The sequence below is a fragment of the Rhyacophila brunnea genome, unplaced genomic scaffold, assembly GCF_057557595.1.
Source record: "Rhyacophila brunnea isolate RB1 unplaced genomic scaffold, BYU_Rbru_1.0 scaffold_22, whole genome shotgun sequence".
Classification (NCBI taxonomy): Eukaryota; Metazoa; Arthropoda; class Insecta; order Trichoptera; family Rhyacophilidae; genus Rhyacophila; species Rhyacophila brunnea.
Window position 1 is genome coordinate 14,925,776 of NW_028232882.1, and position 20,506 is coordinate 14,946,281.

Here is a 20,506-nt window from a genome sequence, read left to right on the forward strand (position 1 = left end):
TAATCAGAAGTACAATTAATGATGGCGGGCCGTAAAAAAATACCCGGCGGGCCACATGCGGCCCGCGGGCCGCAGTTTGCCCCCCTCTGGTCTAGAGTGATATATTTTGACATTAGTATATCTGATATATTGAGGTTATGTTTTTTGTTTACATTTAGACGAATCCTTGAATGGCCAGCATATTGGTGATATTTTGAATGATAATGATGTCGAAGTTGGAGGAGGATATAACCCTCACGATAGTAATGATGTTCACATTCATCTCCTGGGGCCAGATGATGACTTTATCCTGGAGTACCAGTGAACTTTACTTACTGCTAGAGGCTGAGATACGTCCTCCAAAATCACAATCCAGTATCCTACCCTGGCTTATGAAACCATAAGGTATCAATGCTCATATTATATTACTTTATCATTAAGTCATACATATCAAACTTATCATTTTTAATAGGCAAGTGCATGCACTGCCAAAAAATCAATTACTTACTTAAGTACCAATTAAATTGATACAGTTTGTGATGAAAGGGCTTTGTGATCTCCATATTGAGAATTCGATGGACAGAATAATATACTTAATATACCTAGTGATTAATACTATTGGCCATTAGGTAGTATTTATATTCCTGGTGTTAAATACTTAATAAATAGGAATAAATGTATCGATTAATTCATAATATTGTATTTTCTATTGTTTCAGTACGCTGAGCCTACGAATGATGCTGAGCTGAAAAGTTCAGTTCATGGCCATATATGGATTCTTGGGTGCTGGACTCCAATTGCTCTATAAATTATTCCCTTTGTGGGGAAGTGAATCCTACCTATCTGGTGAAGATATTATACAATTCAATCTCAATGCTAGCACTGTGATGTTACTTTGGCTTCCCAACAACTGCTCATGTACATCTACATAGATGACTTTTTTACCAGCTTCAACATCACCGATTTGTTATTTCAGGCCAATACATGTTATGATTTAAAGAAGACGAAGAACACTATGCATCACTCTAGCTACTTCTAAAGCAAAGTCCCTAAACCTATTCCCTGAAGTGCGCTAATTAATGTGTATTATTTTAGGGTTTTGACCGTTAATGAATGTACTATTGTATTGTTTTTCTAATAAAATTTTATCATTTATGGATATCACATTGTTTTTCTTTCATTTCATTGTTTGTACTGTATCCAACATTATACTCTATTGTGGCCTGAGATGCACTCACGTGCACGTAGTGGAATTTAGTTAATATGCAGTAAAAAAAATATTTTTAATTTTTTTTTAAATCCTAATAATATTCATTGAACAAAAAAATGCACAAATATTTTTTCTCATGACTGTTCTATCTCGTTTCTCAAGAGGTTATAGGTAGTACTTACATCAGTGTTTATTAAACTTATATTTTTGTATAAGTAGTTACGAAAAAAATGATTTGTTTTATTTCAACTTTATTATTAAGTAGTAAATTTAATAATATTATACGTAATTGCGAAAATCCCATATTTTAATTATAAAAAATAAAAGTATGCCCATCTCTAAATAAATATTATATTGCGCAACAAGAACGCGCACATGTTGGGGCGGCCATTAATAGGATAAACAAACACCTGTCACTTTGACATTTCATTTCTACTCAATTTGTTTCCATGTAATCTCTCATGTTTCTACGAATACATTACTAAATCATTTAAAAATGATTTCAAAATTACTGGAAACGTTTTCGTTTCCCATTTACGAATCTATTATTTACATATTATTGCCTGGCATTGTTTTGCTGTGCATTTTTAATTGGTGGTTTGCGGAGATCATTGTAGCTTCTAAATACAGATCGAAGGGGCACAGCTGGAGAAGTATTCAATTAAGCAAAAGCATTCCCTACAATGTATTGGTTTGTATCTTTTAGTACATAATATTATTATGTCATACCTAAAGATTTCCTTAAAATCCCTATACACAGAACTCACATACATTTGACTACAAACAAATAAACAATGTATAACATCGTAAATAATAGTCTGTAGGTGAGTAAGGCTCTCCGCACATTAGAACGGCTAACCGGTGGGACATGTCTCAATGTCTTTAAGATAGAACATTCCATTAGTAGTTATAGTCTCAGTCGGAGCTGGCTAAAGATGCTACAAGGCCTCTAGATAGTTTAACTTAGCCTGCCTGATTTTCAAGACGACTAACTGGATTCCGGTGTTCTGGAAGGTCGCTAAATGCCAACCACACGGTGTATATGGCAGAGCCATAAGATGGTGTCCATATTATGCTGCCAACATGGACTATGAAGGAGAAACATTACAATGGAAATGTAGCTTATGGAAGAACAGACCGTATCAATTATTGTACACATTAAGGCAGTCAAATAAACTGAACCGTAGTTATTTAGAATATTTATATGAACAATCACAAAAATTGCATATGTCTTACGTATACTACTGAAACCTCAACTGACACAGATAAAGATGTTACATTGTGTCAATTTGTAAAATATAAATTGTCTATTGTTACTTACCAGTTCACTAAACTAAACTGAGTGTTGTAATACTTAAATTTCATAAGGTTCTCTCTAGTATAGTCAAAGCTCTATGTAATTCACATACCGTGTTCGATCCTAAGTGTAGCATATGTGCCTCTATAGTCTACAGGGTGGAGGTTGCATTAACAGTTTTGTTTATACGGGAAAAGGATGGTAGCCACTTGCTCTAGGTACAAACACACATTGAAAATACAGTATGTGAATTTGCCAGACCCGGGGTTCGAACCTGAGCTACAACTTATAAGCTGATACGTTACCCCTCGGCTATCGCAGGCTATATAATTTACTGTGTAGAATTTCCGAAGTAATTTTATTACATGCCATGTTCCAGTGTTCAGTATGCGAGAGGCTGATGATGATGTCAGTGGGTCAGTACTGCGAGCGTTGTGCTATGAGTGCGTGCCGCGCCTGCCGTAGGAGTGCCAACCGCACCACCTCCTGCCGCGCCATCACTTCTCCGCCCATGCAGCGCTTTACTCACCACTGGGTCAAAGGTATTATTCTCAATACATTATGGAGTTCTACCTTCTTCCCCTTCTTGCTAACCACTATTTCCATGAGCAGACTCAATGCCTCACCTGGCCTGCCTGAAATGTCATTTTGAATCTTTTTATTGAGTCAAGGATGGAATAGAAAAATGTCTGTTTTAGCCCGATTCAACTCGACGATTGGGGTGACAAATTGGCTTAAGAGCATACATAAGTGAAACGGCAAATAATTTTCAAGAATAGGTGTGATGAAATTTCGCATTAGTCGCCAATCGCCGAGTGACATTCGAGGCATGGGAGGACGTCAATTTTTTTTGTGATGGTGTCGTATGAATATAATATTCTTATATTGTGTAAAGATTACTAAAAAACGTTATGCCTGTACTCGAAAAAGAAAACATGTCAATGAATATATCGTCTCTGTTCTGGCAGAACACACTAACTGGAGACTACTAGTTTTCAGTAATTTGACTTTGAAGTTGTTAAAATGTTTGAAATGGTCTATCATGTGAGTTTATTAAGTAATCGTAAAAACGATGACTTTAAAATAAAGACTGTTTATCTGTGTGTCTGACTGTTTATTAAGAAGGTTTCCAGACGGTAAAGTTTGAAATAAGGAACATTTTGGTATAACTAACTCAATATGTCATTTTTTCGAATTAGTGTCTTCTGCCAGAACAGTGACGATATGTACATATTATTAATATTACTAATATAACACATAACACTAACAGGACGCATGTTGATTTTTTATGACAAATTATGTTTCGTTCGGCACGCGTCATTAGTACAATCCGCACGTCGCATAGTTACGATCTTTTTAGACCATGCCTCAGCTGAGGTATATAGCCTTAAAAGAGTGCACTTCCGCGTACCTGTCAATGTTATCAATTTGACATTTGCTTTTATAATGATAGTCGCTTGACTTTGTTCATTATTGTATTATGGCTACAACCATTTCTAGCAAAAAAATATGTTAATAATTATAGTCTCTATTCTATGGAGGTCCATTAGGCTCTGTAATTTACTTTTTTTTAAATGTATCACTACAATATCAAATCTATATCAAGTACCATAAATCCTTTGGGAATGTACTTAAATGTGTACGGAAAGGGAAGAGCTGCGCAAGTCGGGTCAACCAGCTGTCAGGCCCATCGGACCGTCCGTCCGTGATACGCCTGGTTAAAACTGGATGTACTGCGGGTCGGGTCTGGTTTGGTGAGGCCATTAATTTCAATGTTTTTACTATTGATATATAGAATACAATACATCATTCCATACAATATTTGAACAATAAGCGAGTATTTTTTCCAGAAAAAAATCTGGTAGAATCACTGTTATTGCAAGGTAGGTCTATTTCTAAGCACAAAAATACCTATTATTATTTTTACAATGAGCATCTGGTATTCAGGGCTGCAATAATGACATACAATGAGTTTGCAATCACTTCATTTTTCCATCACTTTCATCTGTATATTGTTACGAAAAAATAAAATTAATATGGGAGGACTCACTAATCGTCTAAAGAAGACGGACTAATTAATATAAGCAGCATTATGTCATTTTATTATTCAAACACTTTTGCTTGGGTCCAATTATTAGCTTTTGTTATAACTTAATTTGTAAATCATAATAGGTTTTGAAAATTGGCAATATTGACGAACTTAGTAAGTACTAATAAATATTTCATTTTGTCATAGTGGGAGCGGCTTGTGACGAGTGCGGAGTGGGCATCACAGAAGACCGAGGTTGCGATTATTTCTGCTGCTGGTGTCAGCGTATTCAGCACTGTGCCTCTGGATTACCTTCACAAGTTGAGGTTATTATTTCTTCTTGGTCCACTGCTATTGATGATAGTTGTAAAGCATATTTTTCACAGTTTGTGGACATTCTGGTTGTCATCTTAACTCTTTTATAGTTGACATCAATGAGCATCTTTGTCCCATAGCTATTTATAATAATATTTATTGAAAGGTGGTGCCATTTTTAGCCATGTTCAGGTGGCTGAGTAAAGAGGGATCCAATTGTCATTAACGTAGTGGCAGAGAACCGTATTTATTGAAGCAAATTACTTACGATGAAGCATATTTACTACAACACAAACATGGATTGTCCAAATCAACCCACCTTGCACCACACTCGGTCTTAATCGAGCGTATTACGAGGCCCTACATTTGGCTGTGAGGCATCAGCAGTTGTTTACCCAAGACTGAGATCGCCACCCACTCAAGTGTGCATATTCACTACAGTTAAAGATTATCTGAATCTGAAAAAAAACAACGTATGTTGTGTTTTCACTCACTTAATATTGATTGTAAACATGGTGTGAAAAGAAATGTATTTATATTGTGAGTTGATTGATTTTAGGTTTGTGATTTTGGTCCGTATCGAAGCATGATCTTACCTCCAGCTTCTGTTAGCGTTGATAGAAAAGGTGCGGTCACTATCCGGCCACCTGATTGGCCAGACTGGCAGCCGCTCATTGTGATTGGTGAGAAAATTTCTTTTTTTTTTATTCAGCTTCTGTAGTGGTGGCTTATAACATTATTAGAAAATTGAGAGACCTCTACTAAACATACGGAAATAAATTAGCCGAATTTAAAATTTAATAATATAAAACAAGAACAATAGATGTCACACTTGCTTCTGTCGATAAAACAGTATCCTGTATCCCTTAAATACCTGTGACTTGAATTCATATTTCTTTTAAACTAAATTTACTTATTGTAGCATGTATTCGACCTGATATAAAACCATATAATTCTAAATGTGATTTAGTTTAAATATCTGTATATAAAATTTATTGGATATATCAAAAATAAATATTATGATATTCGTCTAATCCTGGTGTATTATTTGAACAACCTATATTTATAATGTACACAATAACAAGCGGCTTCTGATTATATTGAGTCAAAGGTGATACAGTATAACCTCGTTTTTACGTGCCCGGTATTCACGTTTTCCCTGCAATTGCGTGTAATTTTTTCGGTCCCGATGTATTTCAGTACACGTAATACCCGCATTTACGTTTTTCTTTCCCGCGATTTACGTCGGAAATATTCAAAATATGCGAGTTACGCGCGCTTCTGAAGAACTGTCTGATGAAGACGAGGTTGATATTCCAACAAAAGAAGAAGCAATGAGGTTCACCGAGGGTTTAAAAACCTACTTTACAAACTTTGCTGATATCCAAGATGACACTTTTAAATGTTTATATAGTCTTGAAAGAGAATTACATAACAAAAAAACAAAAATGCAACAAACTAATTAATATACATGTACATGATTTTTTCAATAAAAATTTTAATTGAATGTTGTTTTTTAATAAAACGTTATTTTTTTAGAAACAATGTTCTTTTTTTCAATACCCCCCTTTTACATTTTCCCTCCAATTAGGTTTTTTTTTCCAGTCCCTTAAAAAACGTAAAATAGGGGTTATACTGTATATGAATGCTCACATTTCAAATACAACCTCTTCAATTCAATCAAATTGGATGTTATGCTGTAGGCTATATTATTAGAGTCCATTTGTATTCACAGGAAATCCTAAATCGGGTGGCCAATCCGGAGACGAAGTCCTCTCTTTCTTCCGAGGCTATCTGAACCCGCTGCAAGTGGTTCGGTTAGGCAGGGCAGGGCTGGCCACGGCTCTCCGCTGGATTCCTTCCAATGCTCGGATTCTCATTGCAGGGGGAGACGGTTCAGTGGCCGCTGTGCTCACTGCTATTACTGACGCAGGGATTAAGGTACCTAGTCCAATTTTTATTTACAATTTTCAGCTTTTAAGTTACGACCATTAGAGATGTTATATTAGTTAAATATAATAAGAGTTTTTGATACAATCTCATAACAAATGTAAAAATTGGTCATTTAAAAGTTGAAAGTCATTCTAAATTGGTGAACCTTTTATGTCGGGTGTCTTGAAATGGAATTCATCAATCAATCTCTTCTCCGTTGCCAGGACTGATGGTTGTGATCACTCTGGAAATACATCCTGCCAACTTCTGGATCAGATTTCTCCATCTTTCCGTATCTTCTGTTGGCATTGTGGCGGATGCTTTGGGTTTTCCAGTGAGTTCCATCACTCGGTCAGTCCACCATATCGGCATTCGTTCTTTGACCGTTTTACATAGAACACTACCCAAAGCGATAACGACAGTCATAATATAGTCACTGGCAAAACATCAGACTGGTACACAGTCCAATATTTAAAATCACATTAAAATGTTTTGTATGTTCATACGGGTGAAATAGATAGTAGGAGAATACATTCTATGCTATGTTGCAGCCTGCACCGCCAGTTGGAATCCTGCCACTGGGAACAGGAAATGATCTGAGTCGAGTTCTCGGATGGGGCGGAGCGTGCCCCGTGCCTCTCTCTCCGTCTTCTCTCTTCGATGACATCAAGGAAGCCATGCCACAAACCATTGATAGGTTAACAAATTCTTATTATAATAAGCCCTCGACAATATTCTCCTCTTAGTGTTAAATTGTAGGTATTTTAGTTCTCATCAAATAGCCTCAATGAAATACTGTAGTTTCTTATTTTATTAAGGATTGGTCTCTCGGAAAGGTGTTTCTCGAAGAGAACTCGTTAACTGATGAGAATAGCTGGAGTAATATTTATCTCAATGCGGAATGTCTGGTATGCTGCGTGTTTAACGTTTGCAGACACCATAGTTGGCGGGTATTGTTTTGACATTCTGATTTAATTGCTTACTTATAGCACACTTCTATTAGTATTTTTTTTGATTATTCATTTAAATATCTTAAATAACAACCATACAAAAATGTTTTACAGTTTTAATTTAGTTATTCTTTGTTTCTTTATTTGTAAAATAATATATGAATGATTCACAAGCATAGTGAACCAAGTCCACTCTGGTTAGTTTTGAGTAAACTTGGTTCAAACATATTTGATTATTTCTAATTCTGTAAAGGCATGATAGCAATTATGAAAAGTGTTATGTTGAGTACATTTATTGGACTTACTTTGTACAAAAGCATTTTTCTGATAAAGTTGAAACGTATTTGGTAACATTAACATTTTTTTATGGACTTAGTTCACTTTGCTTGCAGATTATTTTACTTTTCTTAGGAGCAAAGAGAAAAAAATGACACAGAATCAAATTTTATTTTAATAAAAACGTAACGGTAAACGAATCACTATTCATCTTAATTCATTAACGCACCAATTATTCTTATCTTTTAACAAATAATCTAGTCTGTCAACACAGTTATGAAACTAACACGGCGTTGACCCAATGTTGGCGTCTGTCACGAATGAATCGACCACTCTTTAAAACAATTTTAAATAATATGTAAAATAAAAATAAATCTGTAACTCATTAATAATATTTGATAGGTGTTTGAGTGTCTAGACTCTAGGTAGGTACTTAGAAGTTTGTTTAGTTTAAATACCTTAAAATTGTGCTATATTTAGTATTTACGATCCTACTCGGAAACATTGATGCGTAATAAATATATTATATTTATTACCATTTGAGAAATGCACCTTGCAGTGCATAATATATAACGGCAAGAAGAGCTTATTTTTGACATTATGACTGATTTATTACGGGTTTTTAATGTTAACATGATCTTAATGTGTCTAGGTGTCCAATGAGTAGTAAAACTTATTTTTTATTGCCATTTGTATTACGAAACACAGCAGTTAAGCAATACGAAAAAATGACTCGCGGACTATAAATTAAAGGACTTGGTCCGTTCTCGCTCGGAAGGATATTCATTTGTTTTGACCGCTCCAAACAATCAACGTTATTTATGATGAAACTAGTCAACTTAGGACTACGTTCACTATTGCAGTTAACAATTAAAGCTTTTCACACATCTTTTATGTAATAATCTCAAAAATTATATTTTTGAACTTGGTTCACTATGCTTGTGAACCACTCATATACAACTTTAAAATGTTTTGTTATATTTCAGATGGTCCGTGTGCGTAGGACGCAGGCAGCTATTTGCATATAACTACATTAGTGTAGGAGTTGACGCACGTGTTGCCTTGGATTTCCACAGAGCGCGCCGACATCCTTTATACCTCTGTGGTAGTCAAACCATTAATTACGTAAGATACGCAAGTTTATATCTACATCTAAATTAAGAACGGTGAACGGAAAGAGTTTGAAGTATAGAAGGCAGTGTTCTTGATTATCTGAATTTTCTGCACAACTTTGACATCCAAAATGTTGGTGTGCTGGAGTACGGAAAGCCAGAAGGTTGTAAGCGGCCTCGGAGATAAAACTTAATGTAACAAACTCATTTACCTTTTACATGTGTTGTTGTTAGGTTTCATAAAACACATGTAATTTAATATACCAACGCAAACAGAATCAACTCAACAGCACAATGCGTGAATATCGCTGACTTTTGGCTAGTTCAAGCGGCCGTCACTCCGGCCTGTCAGATCCCGCAGAACACAAATTGACAAATGTAGCCAATTCTATTCGTGTCTTTTTCATACACAAAGTTGAGAAACATCCTTTGAACAATTATACACTGTGAATCGGTATATTTCTAATTGATGGATGTCTGGTTGAAGATGTCTAATTGAAGGTGTCTGGTTCCAAATTTTATTTACATTTTTTTGAAAAGTCAGAAGAATCGATCTATAAATTTATTTCGTTCCTAAAACCACTATTTACTAACTTGTTTATTATTCAAAAACGTGTCTAGCTCCTAAATCCGTTATGTATATGCATGACCGTAATGGATCCAAAAACTGTGTTATTTCATACAATTTGTGAAGTGGGAAGCTATTGCGGTTCCAAAATCTGTCATATTATTTAACATTGCAACTGACAACAAAATGTAATATCAAATTTTTATTGTGTTTTTTTAATTACCACAACATATTATATATACTGTTGTCTTCCTACTGGAAAATTAAAGTCTTTAAATAACACTTTCAGTGACAAAAAATGGTCAAAATTCGACTGCTTAAAGTCAGACAACGTTATCTACAAAAAAGTGTTTTTTTTTTGAGGTAACGTTATTTTACATTTACGGCTACATGATAGTCAAACAACGTTATGTCAATCTTTTCTAATTTCTTATTAAATCGTCAGTAAATTTTAACGTTAATTACATAAGTTACCCTTGTTTTCATATTTTTTAAAAACTATCCCTATAAATTTTAACATCATCATAAGCAAGATAAATGTACAATACACAATAAATTATAAAATATTAACATTAGGTTTTAAATAAACATTTCCCTTGTTGAGTTACAAGAATCTAAAATAACGATTTTTGGCTCTCCTGTAAAGTTGCACTTTTGTAGATAGTGTTGTTTGACACTAAGCCCTCGAATTGTAGTTTTGTCAAAAAGAGCAAAATGTAATAATACCCCGTTTACACTTGCATGGATTTACTGCTGACAGTACATATTATCGCGGCCATAAGAAGAAAATGTACGTGTAAACATGAGTCAAAAAAGTTCGGAAGCTTCTGAATTTTCGTGCGACAGTTGAGAATTTTTCGATCTGTGCCTGTATATAATAGAACCTGCTGGCAAAAAACCAACTACAAACGAATTTTGAGGTTAACCGATTTTCACTACCTGTCAAATAGTACCATAAAATGACAACATCGCGTCTCGCTCACTCTTGAAGAATGAGATTGGAGAGACAGTCAGGACTTTTACGTGTAAACAGTTATTGTCACGATAGTTTAAAATACACACTATTGCTGCCAGTAAATCCATGCACGTGTACAGGCTAAGAACTCAATATTTCAGTTTAATCCTTATTTTTTTTAAAACAAAATCTCTGAATCTTTCTGATGACATATTTCTAATGATGTTTATCTGGTATGAATATTTTGACAGTTTAGCATTTCGATTCTATGGGTTAAACAAAGTCTCCACAGCCTAGTTAGACACTTCGTGAACACTAATATCATTGTGCTTTCCCTCCATGCATTGTTTAATACATTTTATTGACAAAATATAGTATTTCATTATTTATAGATGGTCTCATTGTAAACCAGAGATAGAACATTCGTTTCCACAAGTGACGTGCTATAAAAATATATCGCATATATTATATGCGGTGGCAATAATTCACTTTCTTCTCAATAATTCATTTTTTCATCACAGAATATCTCTGCGCGATCGGTGTAAGTATAAACTTAATCTATTTACAGCTCATCTACTTATTCCTGGGTACTCAACAAGCCGTGTCGCAGGACTGTCTGGGACTTGAGAAAATCCTCGAACTGAAACTGGACGGAGTAGATATTCCGCTGCCTTCACTCCAAGCCTTATTAATATTGAATATTCCTTCGTGGGGTGCTGGGGTAGACGTCTGGAGTAAGTACCTTTAAGCCTTCCGCATTATCTTAACATTATTATTACACTAGCTTAGATTTGAGTCGTATGTTAGAGTACATGGTGTGTAAAACTCCCACCTCCGCTCCCGTTATGTATATGCAGCCACGTCATACGCGGCCGGCTAACATAACGCTTACTTGTGCCAGATCAAAGAATTTAAGCCCTCATTTTGTCCCGAGCAGAGCCGCACGGGACTGGTGATGCAACCTTGCACCGAAGTGCGAATGCATGATGTTAATTTATATGGCAACTATCAGAGTGACTTTAATTTGAATAGTCGCAAGGGGAGTAGATAGTGTCCCGCCCCCCGTACGCTCTGGCGAATTTAGTAAAGGCCGCAAAATTGGCCTTGGTTGCCACCATGTCCGCATGTCCTATTGGGCCCGAATGGGGTCGGACCCAAAGTTTCCATGGCCAGTCATGAATTGACTAGTCCAGTGGGTCGGCACCAGTCTCCTCGTCATGTGTCTCACCGAGACATCTGCAAAGTATAGAAAAGTCTGGCGGCCCTTAGGGGAGGCCACCCATCTCGCCTACCATGCCGCATATGCGGTCTTGTAGACCAGCTCAGATACAGTCTTTCTGTAGCTCACGCCCTCCACTCTCGATGGCGGTGTCAGAGGGACACCGGCGAGAGTTGTATTGATCCTCCTCATAAGGAGAGTGATCGATCCTCTAATTTGAACGTGCAAGTCGAGGGGAAAGACCCCCGCAAGGACCGCTAGGGCATCCGAAGATGTGGTCCTATAGGCCTTAGTAAGGCCAATCAGAGCAGCACTCTGTCCGCTAAGCAGAGCCCTCTTTACAATTGTCAGCGAGGCTTTGGTGTGCCACACGCTGGAGGCATAGCCAGCGATGCCCATGAATATAGCCTCGTAGGCGATTCTCAGGGCCCTAGGCTTTAGGCCCCAATTGTTGCCCGCCAGGCGAGCAACCTTCTGATAGGCTGAGTTAGCCTTAGCCACAATTACTTTAGCATGCTTCAAAAAGGTCTGCTTCTCGTCCAGAACGACCCCCAAGTAGGTCACCTATCGAGAAAACCTTATAGCAGAGTCGCCGAAACGCACTGCGGGTGATCGCTTATTTATGTTTATCTTTGAGCTGCCCTTGAGGAGGATAGCTTCCGTTTTGCCAGGTGCAAATGCAAGCTTATTAAGCTTACCCCAGTTTAGGATTCTCGATAATGCGTCCTTAGCTACGCGCTCGAGTGTCGGACGGCTCGACGAGCCAACTAGTAAAAGAAGGTCGTCAGCGTACGCGACGAGCGCGCAGCCTGGTGGCAGAGGTAACGTCAAAACATCGTCAAAAAGTATAATACCATAGCAAGGGGCCAAGCACGGAACCCTGCGGACACCCAATGGTGGTCTCCCTGTAAATCAATTCAGTGCTAGAGTCGTATATAACGTCCCTTTTATTAAAATAGCTTTGCACTAGGGCAAAGAAGTCCCCCGGAATCTGTCGGAGCCGAAGCTTAGACAGAATTAATGGCCACCCGTATGTTAGAGTAGTGGCAATGCGTCTGTCTCTGAAGCCGTGGGTGCAGGTTCGAATCCTGCATCTAGTAAATGACATGTGTTATTCGTGATAAAATGGCAATGGCCCGGATGTGTTACTAGGTGAGTGGAAAACTGCTGGAAAAAAGCAAACTAGGTACAGTATCAGTGGATCGATCCTGGCTGTTTCATATTATTATGTGCAAACATTAGAGTTATTTGTTTACAATGCCCTAGGTTCTTTTTATCAACCGCGACTGAAGACTAGATTAAATGCATCGTAATTTATTATGGTCTGTTTGACATTGAAGATGGCGGTGCTGACACAACAGTTGCACCGCAGAGCTTCAGCGATGGTCGATTCGAAGTCCTCGGAATCACTTCTTCATTCCACATCGCGCAGCTTTCGATTGGATTATCGCAGCCAATGCGGTTGGGCCAAGGATCCAAAGCCACGGTCAGTAAATAAATTACTCTTTTTCACACAAGAATTATATGGTACTTACATGAAAAAAGTATTAACACGAGTCTGATGGACCTCTTCAAATTTTTAAATAAGTACAGATATGTCGGATATGCGAGACAGTGCATACTGTGTATAACTGAATACGGTTTGGTAGTGGTGATGGTAGACTCCTATAGGCCTAATGACTAAGATGGTTCGAACATCATGTGTAACATAATTTGAATTGTGATCTTAAATTTACTCTTTATTGAAATTGCGCAAATTGCGATTTCTTCTAGTGCGCATGAGTACATTTTATTATTGTTACCGTTTTATTTCCGACTGCTCCTACATGAAGTCTATTATGTACATCGTTTTCTCTCACTCAGCGTTGCACTAACTATATCATATTTTCTGTCAAAAGTGGTATATTTATGGTTCCTTGGTTTGGTTTCCATTTCTTGAGATTTGGTCCAAATAAGTGGCTGCCCCAATTAACCGGTGGCCCAATTGAGCGGAATCGTTTGTATATTAATAGGGTATGTACCAAAGTAATATGGAATGTCATAACGTGCGTCGAGAAGCTGAAGTGACAGTTGGCAAGTATATTTGTGCGAATCTCGCCATTAATGTTGTCCAAGTGATGCCGTATTACCTGTAAGATTGCCAATTGCTGGCTTTAGCAGAAGTAAATTATAAAGAATATCGGGGAAGAGTGGTGTAAAGGTGGAGAGTAATAATTCATCTAGCAGTGGATTGGAGATAACTCAAAAAGATTATAATAAAAAAATGTCTTTTTATTCTTTCAGATAAAAATGAAAGGAAAAGCACCAATGCAAGTGGATGGTGAACCTTGGGAGCAAGGGCCTTGTGAAATAGTGATGGAACAGGCCGGATCAGCAGTTGTATTGTGCCGGAATTCAACATTGCCAAATTCTTAATTCCTAATAGCCATAAAAATATAAACACCATTGCTATACTTCACTAGGGCACTTTTGATTTTGTGAGATGTAATGCACAGATAAAATATGAAAGACATGAAATCATATGTATTGTCTTTTATGGGTTTTATTTAGTACAATGCGGACACATACTATTTAGTATCAATAGTGTGTTTATGTATAATGCAACATGCTATGTTCCAATTTCAATGCACGTGATCTATGCATGCGTGAAATACTGCCATATTTAATGTGTTTATCAAATCAAGTCATATAGGCGAATGTGGACTGCGTAGGTACAGAATAAGGTTGCATTTTATGTAAGAATAAAAATTGGGACTTGATTGTTATTGTTTATACATTGGGATAATGTACTATCTAGTATAATGTGAGAGATATTTTACTTATCGTTGCCTCGGTGATGAATAGAGCTATTCTACCCATGAGGAGATCTTAGTGATATTTAAAAAATCGTTTTATTAACATTCCTGAAGGAAACAAAAATATAAGTATGTGTTTAGGAAAATTTAATTTTTTTTAGATGCCTATATCTTTGAATTTTGCGGATGTGGGATATGTATATCCATCACCATGGTGATGTAACGTGACATGAATTTCATACACGTTATAAAATATCCTTTTCATCTACCGTTCTGTCAAAAATTACTATAAAACAGCCAGGGTTTGCTATGGGGTCGCCTGTATGTATCTTCTTCTTTCGACCATGTCCGATCCTAATAGGATCATATGGGCTACCGTGGAGTAGAGGTTTGTATTAACAGATTTAGTTTTTTACAAGAAATGGATGTCAGCCACTTGCTCAACCTATTAGGTCCATTCTCTGACTCATACACAAATTGAAAAACAATATGGGTGTTTGCCAGACCTAGGATTCGAACCTTGGACCCACGGTGTTATAGTCCAACGCTTAAGCCGCGCGGCCACTGTGGGTATGTATATCACACCCTAACAGGGGGGTCTGATATAATATAATAATTTTGACGAAAGGGCTAGTGGGGGGATTGTAGAATGTGTGACATTACAAAACGAACAAAATATAAACTCATTTTTTTTCCAGATAAAACATTCCATGTGAATAATATACTGAAATCAATGATTTTTAATGAATATATTTTTTTACCAATGGTGGACGGGGACATAGTTACTTTATCCTGCCACGTCCCAGTGTTGGGGACATAGGGCAAACACAAGTCACGCCACTTCTCTCGGTCCATCACCATGTCTCGCACCTTCCGCCATGTGTAGCATGTAGATCGCGAGATGGAGACAAAAGTGTCAGCCCTCGTAGTCCAGTGCGTAAGGCGCTGGCCTTTAATCCGGGGCTCCGATTTCGATTCTTGGTGAGGTCACAATATATTTATGTGATTTTCTCAAAGCCTGGGTATTCGTGAGTGTTTCTGTTCTATTATTATATATACTACTGTCATTGTGCCTCATGGCTCATTGTAGTGTTAAAAAAAAATGCGACGTAATTTTGACGGGGGCTAAAAAAATTGTGACGATGGGAGGAGGGTCAAAAATACCGAAAATTTTATGATGTCACTTATGGTCAACTCCCATGAACATGTCATGTCATGATTAAATGAGCATTGTAAGAGTTGTCGCTGTAAAGTGACGGGGGAGCTTAGAGTTGTCAGTTACTGGATTAAAATATATTATCAATAGATTATGTATGTATGTAGTTGTAAATTTTAAATATTTTTCGTGTTTTACATACAATTATGTATGTTGAAAAGCCTTTTTAAAATTATATCAATGTGTATAAAGTGATTGAAAAATATAACAATCTTATATGTTGTGAATGTACTGTAATCTAAATGATACCTCATGCAAGTGTCATTAATTGTCAGGATATTACACTTTGTATTAATATTGAAGTGACCCAGGATTCACAGGTAAGCTGCTACATATGTTGAATTGTTCTGATTCCAGAGTGTAAATTTGGTTTCCTCTAAGGCTAAGGCCTGAGTGGCGTGCAGCGTGACAAGTTGTGTTGTGGTGTTCACCGCCCGGCCTCAGTGTACAGCGAACGTGTGAATTGGCAGGTGGTTTTTTAAAGTTATAATCGTGGAGTCGTTCTGATGAATGTTTAGGTAACAGATGAAACAACGGTTCCTCTGTGGCAGTGAGAGATGTAAAAAACCAATTTTAAAACAATTTTGGGAAGACAGAAAACAGAATAAGCCCCGGCCTGTAAAGATTTGTAATTAAATAATGCAAAAAATGTACGAACTTTATTACGGAAAACATAATTATTTACCTTCAATAATGCCTTACTTACTCTATTTTTGCAAAGAAGATAAGAAGACAACCATATTTCAGGCATAGAGTTGTATTTCAGAAATAATTTCTTCAAATTACAGCGAAAACAACATGCACGCTCCCGCCAACGCTCTACACCCGGTCACTCAGGACACTTGCATTCGTTTAGCAAGTGATTGACATGCATGCCGCATGCCATGTGCCGCAAACGCATACCACTCAGGCCTTACTCTGAGTGTCTAGCTCAATGACAATAGTCACTGCAGATTGATCATAAAAGCACTATACTTGATATTTCAAGTGACAAATTATAATATTGGTGTATAAAAATTCGAAATTCGTGTTTTCTCTTCATTTGTAAAATTATACTCCGTTATACTGAAATTTTGAATAATGATATTTGACCGGTATGTCCTAATGATTTTTTTTGGAGAAGGTAACAATTATTGGAGAATAAAGATCCTCGTTACATCCAAGTGTGGAGAAACACAATCCAATAATATCGACCGTTTGTACCTGCTACAATATTTTTAGATGTTAATTCATTTTTAATGTTTTATTCGTAGATAAGTAATAATATAATGTATTATTATTAAAATTCCTTCCGGTACTTTGCCTGGCAACACAAGTCATTCAATCAAAGCAATTAATTCATTCCGTACTACTTTAATTAGGGACCTGCAGATGATTATGATATTAGTCCAAATAAAAATTGAAAGCTGATTCAAAGTAAATGGATAATATTATTAAACAAAACGCCTGAAAAATTGTTGTGTTGAATACCTGTTAATATCTTATATTCCAATATAATATTGCTATTAATTGTACTTTTAAAATGTTGAAAATTTTGATGTTCATAGTAATAATAGTTACAATAGTTCTTTAAAGTTACGGGTACAGCTTTTAATCAATAATTTTATATTATGTACTAATAATTGTCGGTCTATCTTGTAAAACTCTGAATCCAATCTTGGTCAATAATTTGGATACGCTAATATTTTCGAATATCTACCATCTCTTTGTTAAGAAATCAATCAATAAAAAATTTATACACTGTGTTGATACAATAAAAAATATGCAGACCAATTATAGATTGTTAACACCCAGGAATCATTCCATTTCAAATAAAGATGAGATGGTTTTTGTTTTTACCGTCTCCTGTATTGGATTTACGAGGTTCACAATATAAATCGACGTAATTATATTATATTATAGTATATTGCGAAGTACTTAATTATTTATTACTGTAAAACCTTGATAATTTAAAATTTGATAGAATTCGAATTTCTCATTCTATTATTTAACACGTTTGCGGACACAATGTCCATAAACGTCGTATTCTGTGAAATATGAAACGACAGAGCGTCCATTGACGTTTATAGACATCGTATTTTGGATTAAAACAATGTGTTACCTGTCTACTTGTGTCACAGTGCGAACATATTTCCATTAGATAGTGTCATATCTTAAGATTTAATTCATTTCTATATATCTAAATCAAGATGTTAGTAAAATGTAAGTAAAACATTCTTAATACAATAATTTCAATATGTGTCATATCAGTAACATTTATTAACTAACATGTGTCCGCGAACTGTCTTTTGAAACATACATAATATCGTCACTGTTCTGGCAGAAGACACTAATTCAAAAAATGACATATTGAGTTAGTTATACCAAAATGTTCCTTATTTCAAACTTTACCGTCTGGAAACCTTCTTAATAAATAAACAGTCTTTATTTTAAAGTCATCCTTTTTACGATTACTTAATAAACTCACATGATAGACCATATTTTCAAACATTTTAACAACTTCAAAATCAAATTACTCAAAACTAGTATTCTCCAGTTAGTGAGTTCTGCCAGAACAGAGACGATATAACACGAATAAATTCAATAATATAATAGAAATCTCGCTGTTTCGGCCGCTACGGCAGTTATCTAGGGTAGGTTTGTATCAAAGTATTAGCACTTATTGTAACAATTATAATAAGATAGTTGTAATTGTTACAATAAGTGCTATGGTTTAACAGCACCTCTTTTGCCTGTGGTAAGTTTTAGAGTGAGTTAGACAGTTTTGATTGTTTAGACGGCTAACTTATTGTAATTGTTACAATAAGTGCTAATACTTCAATACAAACCTACCCTAGATAGCTGCCGTAGCGGCCAAAAGCAGTCTTGTGTATAGGAATAGATGCGCTGATTAAATCTATTTATTTAGGTACCTACCTACCTTTAGTAATAGAATGAACGCCATTTTCAATAAGTTACTTACATTTTGGAATTCGAAATTTTTCCATGATGCAATTCCTTAAATTTTGAATTAATGAGGTTTTTCACTGTGTATCTAAGAAAAATGTATGTTCCTCGCCGAATTAAGTAGTGGCTAGAATAATTTAATATATAAATTACTCATTAATTAGATATTATTCAAATTATATATTTACAGATTGGGTGTATGGATTTATAACTATATTTTTACAGCATTCCTGAGTTTGATTTTTTAGTTTTTTGGTAATAGGTATAGGTAGTAACAAATATATTTAGTTGAATCTCAGTTTTATTGTAAATTTTCTAAAAATACCAATTCTTCAATGTAAATTATCAATATGCAACAGGAATTTTCGATTTGCTGCTTAGTAATAATTACATGCACCATTTAGAGTGGACAAAAAAAAAAAACAAATGAGTTCAGTACTTAAAGTTAGCTTATTCATTAGATATTTTCAAAATAATTTGATTTCATTTGTGACACTAGTGGCAGCTCTTCCTTATACGAGGATGGGTCAATAAGTCCTTAGAAAAGCCGACAGGTGGCGCGACTAGTACTGTAAGCGGTTTGTTTTCATGCAGCGGCACTACCGATTCAGTATGCTGCGAAGTTTCAATCAGATTGGTCGGGTTGTTGTGTGTTTCTCGTACATTTAAAAAAAAAATTTGCTTGTGGAAAATGGAAAAATGGAAAATGGAGAAAATTGAGTTTAGAGCTGTTATTAAACATTTTAATATAAAAGGGTTAACAGCAAAGGAAATAAAAAATGAGTTGGATTTAGTTCATGGCATATCTGCTCCTTCACTTGCAACTATTTATAACTGGTTAAATGAATTTAAACGTGGTCGTACATCAACAAAGGATGAACCACGCTCAGGACGTCCTGTAGAGGTGACTACACCAGAAATGATCAATAAAATCTACGATATGGTGTTAATTGACCGAAGATTAAAGTTGAGTGAGATAATTGAGGTTACAGGGATCTCAAAAGGTAGCGTCATTTCTATTTTACATGACAAATTGGGCATGAAAAATATTTCTGCAAGATGGGTGCCGCGTTTGCTCACATTCGACAATAAACGCAATAGGGTGGTGGCCTCTAAAGCCCTGTTGTCGCTCATGCAACGCAATCCGGATGAATTTTTTCGTCGCTTTCTGACTGTAGATGAAACATGGATACACCACTATACTCCCGAGACGAAAGAACAGTCAAAGCAGTGGATTGCGAAGGCAAACCATGTCCAAAGAAGGCGAAAACCGTAAAATCAGCTGGTAAGGTTATGGCTACTGTATTTTGGGATGCACGTGGAATTATTTTCGTTGACTATTTGGAAAAAGGAAAAACAATAACAGGGGATTATTATGCATCTTTATTGGACCAGCTAAAAAACAAAATTGAAGAAAAACGGCCTCATTTAAACAGGAAAAAAATCCTCTTTCATCAGGACAATGCCCGTGTTCACACATGTTTACGATCAATGGCTAAAATTGAAGAATTGAAGTTCGAATTGGTCGACCACCCACCGTATTCGCCAGATTTAGCCCCCAGTGACTTTTTCCTTTTCCCAAACTTAAAAAAATGGCTAAGTGGACAACGTTTTTTTTCAAATGAAGAAGTCATCGATCGGACAAATGCTTATTTTGAGGACCTTCCGAAAACTTATTTTTCTGACGGTTTAAAAAAAATTGAGAAA

General features: G+C 36.1%; 1 protein-coding gene across 1 annotated transcript; it reads left to right on the plus strand.

Moving 5' to 3' along the window:
- Positions 1 to 1,562: 1,562 nt before the first annotated feature.
- On the plus strand, positions 1,563 to 16,496 carry Dgkepsilon (diacylglycerol kinase epsilon). The gene is made up of 10 exons (XM_085949796.1): positions 1,563 to 1,880; positions 2,866 to 3,028; positions 4,723 to 4,841; positions 5,390 to 5,513; positions 6,566 to 6,771; positions 7,314 to 7,459; positions 8,975 to 9,113; positions 11,192 to 11,357; positions 13,183 to 13,328; positions 14,126 to 16,496. The coding sequence occupies exons 1-10, from the start codon at positions 1,686 to 1,688 to the stop codon at positions 14,255 to 14,257; spliced, it is 1,536 nt and encodes a 511-aa protein (XP_085805922.1). The 5' UTR covers positions 1,563 to 1,685; the 3' UTR covers positions 14,258 to 16,496.
- Positions 16,497 to 20,506: the final 4,010 nt, after the last annotated feature.

Excerpts from the sequence above, each read along its gene's own strand:
- Dgkepsilon (XM_085949796.1), top strand. The coding sequence starts at position 1,686 with ATGATTTCAAAATTACTGGAAACGTTTTCGTTTCCCATTTACGAATCT. Across the intron at positions 4,842-5,389 it reads GATTACCTTCACAAGTTGAG|GTTTGTGATTTTGGTCCGTA; the intron begins GTTATTATTTCT and ends GATTGATTTTAG. Across the intron at positions 6,772-7,313 it reads TTACTGACGCAGGGATTAAG|CCTGCACCGCCAGTTGGAAT; the intron begins GTACCTAGTCCA and ends GCTATGTTGCAG.